Source organism: Eretmochelys imbricata, chromosome 11, assembly GCF_965152235.1.
Source record: "Eretmochelys imbricata isolate rEreImb1 chromosome 11, rEreImb1.hap1, whole genome shotgun sequence".
NCBI lineage: Eukaryota > Metazoa > Chordata > Testudines > Cheloniidae > Eretmochelys > Eretmochelys imbricata.
In genome coordinates, this window is record NC_135582.1 from 18,722,572 (window position 1) to 18,734,894 (window position 12,323).

The 12,323-nt window shown below is 38.8% G+C and overlaps 1 protein-coding gene across 2 annotated transcripts in view; it reads right to left on the reverse strand.

Annotated features, from left to right (window-relative positions):
• The window catches only part of ZRANB3 (zinc finger RANBP2-type containing 3), a 128,781-nt gene that overhangs the window by 86,275 nt on the left and 30,183 nt on the right, over positions 1-12,323 (reverse strand). For both annotated transcript variants that reach the window (XM_077830450.1, XM_077830449.1), the window contains exon 3: positions 3,033-3,051. In XM_077830450.1, coding sequence (XP_077686576.1) covers positions 3,033-3,051 — 19 coding nt within the window. The remainder of the gene's footprint in view (positions 1-3,032; positions 3,052-12,323) is intronic.

Consider the following 12,323-nt stretch of genomic DNA (forward strand, 5'->3'; position numbering starts at 1 on the left):
CTCCCCCATGAAATCTGTATAGTGTAGGGTAAAAGCACAAAAGACCAGATTTCACGATCCGTGACGTGTTTTTCATGGCCATGAATTTGGCAGGGCCCTAGTAATCAATGTAGATTTTTCAGCACTGACCGTAAAAGTAGAACAATAGCTAATCACAGTGCTTTCAGATTGCAAATCTTTCTAGGCAGGAATATTTTTGGTATCTAACTTTCTACACTATTTCAATTTATGGATAATACAAATGGATAATAATTCTCTATTAAATGAAGTATTGAATGCACAATTTATGAAGTGTGTACCGAGGATGAAAAATTAATAGTAGTGTTAATTATAAACATTATTATATTTTAACCGACTGAAGTAGATGGAAATTAAAATTAAATTAATAAGGAATATTATAAACATTTTATGAAGAACAGTACAACAACTGAAATACAGAGCTATGATTCAGTTCATTATAACTACAGGATAATTAATACAAATCACAGATAATCCCCTCATTGCAATTTTGAGTTAGTAATCATTTTATTTACAGTAGATGGTGCACATAATCTTAAATAGGCTGAGCACCCCAAAAGAAGTCAATAAAAAGATAAATACAGAGGAGGAGGTGAGCGAGTCAACTGGTTCACAGCCTAAAGAAGAAAATCATCACTGAGAGATAAAATACTGAGCTACAGGTAAAGAAGAAACTGATATGTTTAAAATAATATAGCAACTTCAAAATATATTTCTTAAAATGGTTTCTTCTTGAGTTTTTAATCGACCAGTAGTACTTAATTCAACATGCCAAAAAAACAAAACAAACCAAAAACCACACACAAGCCTCAAACTACTTTTTAACCTGGAAGACTAGTTTCTATAGACTCTGATTCATGCATCTTGAATTCTAAATGGTTTTGGACCTGGTTATCGGATCGCCTCTTCCCAGAAAACAAGGTTGCAGCTGAGATTAGTAGAAGTGCTTGAGCTGGAGCTCCCTCAATATAAAGGAGGAAGAGCTGTTGAGAGTAAACTCACTCTGCGAAGTACATTCTGGATCCAAAAGGCCACAGAACCCTATGGGCCCCTGACTCACTTTGCCTTGATACTATATGGTACTTTGGTTACACAGCACAGTCAAAGGTACCATGCTGTATCATACAAAGAATTTACATTTCCCTAAGAAATCAAAGAATCATTGTTTCACTCTCTGAGAATCATGTATTACTTTATTAAGTACACTTGCGCTGTTGCATTGCATAGATTCACATTTGCAACTATCTGTTTAAAACAGGTTTCAGAGTAGCAGCCGTGTTAGTCTCTATCTGCAAAAAGAAAAGGAGGACTTGTGGCACCTTAGAGACTAACAAATTTATTTGAGCATTAGCTTTCGTGAGCCACTGCTCACTTCATCGGATGCATTCAGTGGAAAATACAGTGGGGAGATTTATACACACAGAGAACATGAAACAATGGGTGTTACCATACACACGGTAACGAGAGTGATCATGGGTAGCATATGGAATACCCATGGTCAGAGTTCCAGGTGTGTCTGTGCGGATTTGTTCTTGTGCTTTTTCAGGGAGTTTCTTGACTACACCATTTGCTCAAGAAACTCCCTGAAAAAGCACAAGAACAAATCTGCACAGACACACCCCTGGAACCCCGACCAGAGGTATTCTATCTGGAAATCCTGGACGCCCCATCATCTCAGGCATTGGCACCTTGACAGCAGGATTGTCTGGCTATGTAGACTCCCTCCTCAGGCCCTACGCTACCAGCACTCCCAGCTATCTTCGAGACACCACTGACTTCCTGAGGAAACTACAATCCATCGGTGATCTTCCTGAAAACACCATCCTAGCCACTATGGATGTAGAAGCCCTCTACACCAACATTCCACATAAAGATGGACTACAAGCCGTCAGAAACAGTATCCCCGATAATGTCACAGCTAACCTGGTGGCTGAACTTTGTGACTTTGTCCTCACCCATAACTATTTCACATTTGGGGACAATGTATACCTTCAAATCAGTGGCACTGCCATGGGTACCTGCATGGCTCCACAGTATGCCAACATTTTTATGGCTGACTTAGAACCACGCTTCCTCAGCTCTTGTCCCCTAATGCCCCTACTCTACTTGCGCTACACTGATGACATCTTCATCATCTGGACCCATGGAAAAGAAGCCCTTGAGGAGTTCCACCATGATTTCAACAATTTCCATCCCACCATCAATCTCAGCCTGGACCAGTCCACACAAGAGATCCACATCCTGGACACTACAGTGCTAATAAGCGATGGTCACATAAACACCACCCTATACTGGAAACCTACTGACCGCTATGCCTACCTACATGCTTCCAGCTTTCATCCAGAGCACACCACACAATCCATCGTCTACATCCAAGCTCTACGATACAACCGCATTTGCTCCAACCCCTCAGACAGAGACAAACACCTACAAGATCTCTATCAAGCATTCTTACAACTACAGTACCCACCTGCTGAAGTGAAGAAACAGATTGACAGAGCCAGAAGAGTACCCAGAAGTTACCTACTACAGGACAGGCCCAACAAAGAACAGAACGCCACTAGCCATCACCTTCTGCCCCCAAATAAATTTGTTAGTCTCTAAGGTGCCACAAGTCCTCCTTTTATTTTTGTTTAAAACAGGTGTCACTTCAGTTTAAGATTGTTTATTTGTGGCTTAAAAATAGCAATCTACACAGTGACAGAATTCTTAAAACTAATGTATAAGTAAAGTTAATATTTTAAGGATTTTTCAGGAGAGGAGCTTTAACATCCATAATAAGCAATTAAAATAGATCTTTAAAAACAAGTTGTTCAAATCTGCTTTTAAACCAGGCAGTCACAATCTCAACTTTCACTTCCTTACTTAGATAGCTTCATTGAATCTAATGAGCATTATAATAATGTCTCTCTCATTCCTAGCCCACCCCTCCCCTTCCCCCAAAAAAGAGACATTCTCAACAAAGTCAACAGTAATATAAATGATATTAGATAGGAAGATGGAAAATAACTTACCTCATCAGCTATCATACACCTAGATGCAAAAAAGGGAAATGTTTCAGTAAATGCAACAGATAAAATAATTAAAATTGCATTTATCTACAGATTCATTTTAATGATTAAAACACAGACTAAAAGCTTGATAGATTAAGAACAAAAGCTAGTTTTATTGTCATCTGCATTATGATTGAAACTCACCAGAAATAGATTGAATACTGTAATAAATACTACCAGAATGTTAACTCTTCTAAAAACATATTTATGCTAGAGTTTAGAACAAGGTATTAAATCAGGTCCAATCTAGCATTACATTAAATGTGATATCCATCTACATGTTCATCAGAAGCTTTGTATCTTCTATTGTACCGTTTTTCACGGAGGATGAAGCAATGTTATCCACCTCTTCAGCTACATATTATATATCTAGCTGTCAGAAAAATCAGATAGCTGTGAATAGGAGTAATTACTTGTTCTGAAGTTTCCTCCAGCCACTTTTACAGTAGAAACAGAAGTTGACTTCTACTTTCATCTTCCACAAACAAATCTTATCTTTATACATGTTATAATGTATATCAACTGGAATTTTTCCATTTCAGAATTTATCCGTCTAGTGTTATTCTCAGAAAGACCAGTACTAGCTTCCAGATTGCAGTGAGAAACAGTACATCCTACAATATTTGTTCGGAATATATGCATGTTGTTGCAATCCCAGGTTGTGTGTGATAGTACACAGCAATTTCAGATTTTGAGACATATAGTACAAAATAATGAATGATAAAATTACAGCTATTTCATATTGCTCTCAATTGACACATTGGCCAATGTCCTTAACTGCCTCTACCCATCATGTTTGACAGAGATGTCTGATGTTAGTTACTTCACTAAACTGATTGTTTGTTTGCTTATAATATTAAATGATATGCTACTATTAGGACTGTGTCCATATATAATTTACCTGTCTTGGAATGTCCACTCCCTATGTGCCTGCCAAGCATGGGGGGACTAAGATAACTAAATTCTGCAAAATTAAATTTCATTTAACAAGTGAAAATAAGTCACGGCGGCAGAGATAACTTTCAGATGTGATGAAATACAGCTGCATCTTTCCAAGACTGGAGAAAGATTGCCCCAGCATCTCTGTGGATTCTCAGGGTTTTTCCAAGCCACAGAATGAAATTAACAACACTGGTCGGTTTCACAGTTCACTATTGTGAACCATGTTTGAAAATAAACAAGAATTCTATCAGTTTCACATGGTTGTTGTAAAATACTATGAGCAGTTGCAAAGGAAGGCACTGGAGCTGAAACAAAGGCTAAGAAGGACTCTTTACTTTCTTAGTTTACTGAGGGCTTGCCTACACTTAAAATGCTACAGTTCAGACACTACCTACCCTGATGAGAGGGATTCTCCCATCTGCACAGATAATCCACCTCCCCAAGAGGTGGTAGCTAGGTCAATGGAAGAATTCTTCCATGGACCTTGCACTATCTATATGGAGACTAAGGTCAGTTTAACAATGCTGACCAGGGATATGGATTTTTCATACCCCTGACTAATGCAGTTAAACTGATCTAATTTTCTAGTGTAGAACAGGCCTTAGGTTCTCTCACAACAGCTAACAGGAGGGGGAGAGTGTCCTGGAAACTATCCCCTCCCTCCATCTTCATAATAAAATTCCAGGATTGTCACTCTGTCTGTGTGTCACTCTGAAACCTAAAATGTCTGCTGAGTCAGTGTGAAGCAATGGAAATAGCTACAAGCATGGGTGAGAGTTCTTGTTACTTAGAATATCACCAGGTTCAATATTCACTGGAATTTGTGGTCTGTTACCACCCAATTTTTAAGTTCTCAGCCATTTTCAACTTTTTTACACTTTACGAATTACACCTGTGTGACAAGTATGGGTTTTCATCTTGTATATGTGTAATAATCAGGAGACTGGTTTCAGAGGGGTAGCCATGTTAGTCTGTATCAGTAAAAACAATGAGGAGTCCTTGTGGCACCTTAGAGACTAACAAATTTATTTGGGCATAAGCTTTTGTGGGATATAACCCACTTCATCAGATGCAGGTGGAAAATACAGTAAGCAGGTATAAATATACAGCCCATGAAAAGGTGGGAGTTGCCTTACCAAGTGGGGGATCAGTGCTAATGAGGCCAATTCAGTTAGGGTGGAGGTAGCCCATTCCCAACAGTTGAAAAGAAGGGGTGAATATCAACAGAGGGAAAATTACTTTTGTAGTGCTAACGAGGCCAATTCAATCAAAGTGGATGCGGCCCATTCCCAACTGTTGACAAGAAGGTGTGAGTATCAACAGAGGGAAAAATTATTTTTTGTAGTGACCCAGCCACTCCCAATCTTTATTCAGGCCTAATTTGATGGTGTCAAGTTTGCAAATTAATACCAGTTCTGCAGTTTCTCGCTGAAGTCTGTTTTTGAAGTTTTGTTGTTGAAGAATGGTGACTTAAGTCTGTTATTGAGAGTGTCCAGAGAGACTGAAGTGCTCTCTTACTGATTTTTGAATGTTACAATTCTTGATGTCTGATTTGTGTCCATTTATTCTTTTGCATAGAGACTGTCTGCTCTGCCAATGTACATGGCAGAGGGGCATTGCTGGCACATGATGGCATATATCACATTGGTAGATGTGCAGGTGAACGAGCCCTTGATGGTGTGGCTGATGTGGTTGGGTCCTATAATGGTGTCCCTTGAATAGATATACAGACAGAGTTGGCAATGGGTTTGTTGCAGGGGTTGGTCAGGAGACTCTCTACACAAGGGAGAAGAGACAAACTTTCTGTCCTGCAGAAGCACTGAAGGTGGTGGAGCTTTCGATTTATCAAAACACCTCTGCACCACAGATCAGTCTGGAAGATGAAGGCCCCAAGCAGGCTCTGCAGCAACATCCTGGTATAAATATCAGCACACTCTGAATTCCTAGAAGTTATTAGGATTAGGGATGTAAAATATTAAGCAGTTAAACGATTACCCGGTAAACATCAGTCTTACCGTTAACCACCCTAACCGTTAACCCACAGCCCCGTGCCAGCTGGCCAGAGCAGCCCCAGCCCCATTCTCTTTAATCAGTTAACCAGTTAACTGACAATTTTAATTGTTTAAATGGTTAACTTTTTAAACAATATTTACATCCCTAATTAGGATTGACAAATAGTTGCACCTGGACCTCAGTGGTGGGGCCTCTGACTTTTGGGCTTTTGTTATCTGACAATTAGATTTGGTTGTCCAACTAATATACAGTTAGTAAATTTTTCAGGCATTGTGTGTAATTTTAGGGTTTTTAGAAGTGAACTGAACCACACACCCCAGAAATTCCAAGTAGCATGCTAATGATACTCACATGGGTCATTGGCAGAGCTGGAACCTAGTGCCAAGCTACTCCCTAGGCCCCCTTTGTCCCAGCTGTTCTTCCCTCTGCATTTTAACTGTGCAGCTGCCTCCTCCAGGCTGCCTGGTTGAACACTGAGGGCACAGGAGAGACAGGCTGCCTGCTCGCAGGTCTGGTGCCTGATTCCAGACTGACTCAAAGCAGCAATTGCAGGGAAAGTTTTGTACAGCATCCAGCAGCCCTAGACTGTAGCATGCCCAATGGGGACAGACTCTTTGGGGAATTTAACTGCCAATCTCTAGCCAGTCTGTACTGAGCATGTGTAAACTGTGATTTTTTTCAAAGGGTTATAATTGAGCCAAATTGGTCAGATTTTCATGGCAATGGCAAAAGGCATATTATCTCTGATGCAAAGACTACTCTTCTGTAAAATGTAAGCCCCTGTTCCAACTCCTGGGGGTGCTAGAGATTTCCAAAGAAAAAACTGACACTTTTTTTTTTTTAAAAACCATGAGGAAAACATACTTTTCCCTCACCTTGCTCTCAGAAATGGCTAAAACCATGTTGGATGAAAACCTTCCCCCTCTTACCCCCCATCCTCAAAATCAATCAATCAGCCAGAAGACACCCCATCTGGAAAATTTCAGCCTGAACAGTTAAAGGTTGTCAGAGTTGTATGTAATTGAAAACAATCGTATAATGGGAACTGTTGGGTAACATTAATAGGTGGTGCTGTTAACCCCGCTTATAATGCATATACACACAAAACTTGTTGATAGATTATAACCCAAAGTTTCAATTCAGTTCCTGGTTCCATTTCTCATAAATGATATTTTCCAGTAACTGATGCCTACACACTGGTAAATGTGTGTCTAATACTTGATATCAAGTTTTAGAAAGCTTACGTTTTCTAAGGAAATCTCCCATATTACTACACTCTCCTGATTTGGAACTCAGGAGTATTAATTAAGAGGGTACTGATTCTATACAAAGATGTGTATCCACTCGGGTTGCCAACTCTGACTGAAGCTATTCCGAGAGATATTTTTTTCCCCCAACATGACGTAATGTCATTTTCTTTAAATATCCTATTAAAATCTCCTGGGTTGCTTTCAATAGGCACCAGGAGATCAATGCCAATTCTGGGAGACTCCAGGCCAATCTTGGAGAATTGGCAACCCTAGTAGCCACGCTATTTTTTTTATTTTTGTGTTTCATATTTGAATGCAATACTCAGGGCTTGTCTACACAGTATTGGCAAAATGTACTGGAGCACTTTACAAATCACACCTCTCTAACAGCCCCACATAAACTCTGCTGGCATGCTCTAAAATGGTACCTAGTTTGTGTTAAAGGCCAGCAAGATCTATATGGGGTAGTTATAGCACTTTCCAAAGCACACCCCTCTAATGCACTTTGCCAGTTCAGACAAGCCCTCAGAAGGATTTTTGAATATTCTTCATGTGCACGTATCATAAGCAATCTTGAGGCTCAGAATGAATGTAGAATGCATTATTGAGAAATATGCACATTCTATACTAGGATATTGAAACCCTCTTTTTAAAATGCAAACCTAGTCTTAAGTGTCAGGTATGTTTCAATTACATACAACTCTGACAACCTTGAGGGAACTGGCATCAGAAGCACATTCTTTCTGCACATTAAACAGTCACCATTCTACCTTTAAACGACTAATGATCCTGGCAGTCCCACTGACTTACAAGTTTCTTTAATGCACAATAAGATGCACCCTGCCAACGTAGAATTCAGCTCCATTACTTTTCTTAGAGCCATCAACAGAAATATATTGTCTAAGCAGTGTTTAAAGATTTTTCATGTTGAGCAAGCAATATACCAGTCATAGCTTTGGAAAAAATTTGATTTTAACTGCTGGACATGTCTACGGGCCTTAAAGATTTTTCATTTTATACATTAAATATAGAGTAACAAAAACTGAGGCTAGGAGAGAATCTTTTGTTTTAATAGAAGTTCACTGTCTGCCCAATAGAGTATTTAATATGCACTTAGAAAGCATGTTTATTTGCTTGTCAGCTAATACACAGTTCTGTCTTAAATGTTAACATCAGTTCAGTTTTCATTCACTTAAAAATTAGTGATTAATGTTGTCCATATCATATTGATTGTTAATTGCTTGGTCTGAAGTTTATGTAGTTTGACCATAGGATTTATAAAGTAAATCTTCATTTTAATAACTTCTTTCCAAAATTGCTTCTGTACATTAATCATCGATTTATAAGACCAGTACACACATTCTAATTAATTCTCATGCTGTGGCAGTCTCTGTTGGGCAACTCTGATTTTTTTTTTATACTGACTACATGGATTCAGAAAATGAGCAAAACAATTAGTTGCAGAACAAGCATGCATTCTGAAACAACTAGCCATTTCAAATCTCAGTGAACAATATCTTGCACCTATATAGTATATTTCATTGTAAAAGATATCAAAATTTTATAACCCACATACACCAGGAGAGGAATGATCCACTAATTAACAGTGGAATCTAGAGCAGAACAAGAAACGTGTTTATGAATGCACAGTAGTGCTACACAACAGAACAACAGAATTTAGCTAATAACCTGCATTAATGATTCAGTACAGTTTATCAACTCTTATGAATTATTAACCAAATGTAATAAAGAAAATTTATGATACTACACCAAAAAAACTGTTCCTTACCCATTTATGCTGACAAGTGCAGTATAGTAATTTTACAATACTCCACAGTATAGTATTCAGAGTAACAGCCGTGTTAGTCTGTATTCGTAAAAAGAAAAGGAGGACTTGTGGCACCTTAGAGACTAACCAATTTATTTGAGCATAAGCTTTTGTGAGCTACAGCTCACTTCATCGGATGCATACTGTGGACAGCACAGAAGATCTTTTTATACACACAAAGCATGAAAAAATGGGTGTTTACCACTACAAAAGGTTTTCTCTCCCCCCACCCCACTCTCCTGCTGGTAATAGCTTATCTAAAGTGATCACTCTCCTTACAATGTGTATGATAATCAAGTTGGGCCATTTCCAGCACAAATACAGGTCGTCCCCCCCCCCACACACAAACCCACTCTCCTGTTGGTAATAGCTGATCTAAAGTGATCACTCTCCTTACAATGTGTATGATAATCAACGTGCATGATAGCCACACTATCAGAGGCTCGTTCACCTGCACATCCACCAATGTGATATATGCCATCATGTGCCAGCAATGCCCCTCTGCCATGTACATTGGTCAAAGTCGACAGTCTCTACGTAAAAGAATAAATGGACACAAATCAGATGTCAAGAATTATAACATTCATAAACCAGTCGGAGAACACTTCAATCTCTGTGGTCACGCAATTACAGACATGAAAGTTGCGATATTACAACAAAAAAACTTCAAAACCAGACTCCAGTGAGAGACTGTTGAATTGGAATTCATTTGCAAATTGGATACAATTAACTTAGGCTTGAATAGAGACTGGGAGTGGCTAAGTCATTATGCAAGGTAACCTATTTCCCCTTGTTTTTTTCTACCCCCCCTCCGCAGACGTTCTTGTTAAACCCTGGATTTGTCCTGGAAAAGGCCCACTTGATTATCATACACATTGTAAGGAGAGTGATCACTTTAGATAAGCTATTACCAGCAGGAGAGTGGGGTGGGGGGAGAGAAAACCTTTTGTAGTGGTAAACACCCATTTTTTCATGCTTTGTGTGTATAAAAAGATCTTCTATACTTTCCACAGTGTGCATCCGATGAAGTGAGCTGTAGCTCACAAAACTTATGCTCAAATAAATTGGTTAGTCTCTAAGGTGCCACAAGTACTCCTTTTCTTTTCACAGTATAGTAGATACTATACTATAAATGTGAGGGTAATGAAATTTTAATAATGCAGTGTTAATAATATGAGACCTCTATATAGCATATTTAATAGCATAGCATGAGACACCGGTAAGGACCACAGGTTTCTGGAGCAAATGTTCCTTAATCCCGTCTTCTCCAGTGTGGGGTTTGTATAACCTATCATACAGACCTCATACAGAATCCTGCTGCAAATGTTTGTGGTTTTACAATGACATATTCCTATTTTGCTAAAGCTCTCTCTCTCTCTTTTTGTGTCTCTCTCTTTTTTTAATGTCACATGTAATTTGGTTTTGTCCTCCTGTGTTTGCACTAGCAATCTACTTTTGGAGTCATCTGCATATTTGACCAAAGACACACTGGCCGAAGAATAGCATGAACCTGGTGCACAAGAGTGCTTCTCTAAACCCTGGTTAATGGCTCAGAAAAGTGTTTAAATCCCTGAATGCTGCATTAGGCTACAAATAACAGGATGCATCACTGCTTGAATATGAACAGGTGCAGATCCACAAGTCACCAGTAGGTTGCTGATTTTGAAAACTACAGTAGAATCTCAGAGTTATGAACACCAGAGTTACGAACTGACTGGTCAACCAACACCTCATTTGGAACTGGAAGTATGCAATCAGGCAGCAGCAGAGACCTTTTTTTTTTTAAAAGGCAAATACAGTACAGTACTGTATTAAATGAAAATACTACTAAAAAAATAAAGAGAAAGTTTAAAAAAGATTTGACAAGATAAGGAAACTGTTTCTGTGCTTGTTTCATTTAAATTAAGATGGTTCAAAAGCAGCATTTTTCTTCTGCATAGTAAAGTTTCAAATCTCTATTAAGTCAATGTTCAGGTGTAAACTTTTTGAAAGAACAACCATAACATTTTATTCAGAGAGTTACGAAGATTTCAGAGTTATGAACAACCTCCATTCCTGAGGGTATTTATAACTCTGAGATTCTACTGTAGTCTGAAAACTGCTGATTTAGGCTCAATCTTAAATTGAAGTTTTGATCTGACACTTCAGATGAGATTCTAAAAGAGAGAGGAAAATAGATAACCATATATTATGAGAAATCTAATTTTCTAGCATTGAACTAATAAAAGATTGGGAACAGAATATATTTTGATTAGATTACAGCTAAAAATAATTTAAAGCAGGCGTTCTCACCTTTTTTCTTTTTGAGGCCCCCGTCAACATGCTATAAAAACCTCCATGACCCACGTGTGCCACAACAACTGTTTTTTCTGCATATTTTGCTAAGGCCAGCATTATGGGGTAGCAAACAGGGCAACTGCCTGGGGCCCCACACCACACGGGGCCCCCATGAAGCTACATTGCTCAGGCTTCGACTTCAACCCTGGATGATGGGCCCCAGGGCTTCAGACCCATGCAGTGGGGCTTTGGCTTTCCGCTCTGGGCCCCAGCAAGTTTAATGCTGGGCCTGCTTGATAGACCCCCGAAGCCTGCTTGCAGCGCCTCGGGGGTTCCAGACAAAGGATTCAACCCCAATACACTGTTCATTGTTCCACAATCAGAATTTTAAATTTGTGCACAGCTAATATAGCAACAACAGTTTGAGATCTCTAGATCTGAGAAATGATTTTGTCCAGTAGAGACTGGGACAAGGAAAGTTAAGCCATGCTGTGGAAGTCATGTATACTGAATGCTTTGTACTGAAACTCCTCCAATTTATGATCACTTGGAGTGATATTGGAAAATATAGCCACTCACCTGTCATTGTAGACTGAATATATAGAATTCATAAGACACACAAATCATAGCTTTATGACTTAAAGACCTCTATTTAGTATTACATAATCTTTTTAAAGGGAAATCTCTGTTTAAGCTAAAAGCTTTCACTTCACTATCTCCTACGTTAATGTATTCAGACTAGCTGCCAACACTCGAATCAAAATTTCATGCTAAATAGGAGAAACAGATCTTCAGATATATGTGAAGGTACAAATCTGTATTTCTACTTCACATATTTTGACTGCAAGAAGACAGACTTCTTGTTCTTTGAAGTTCAATTAGTCATTTCCTCTGCACTGGTAGTTACTCAATCCAGGCTTCATCATTCATATCCCATCTGTT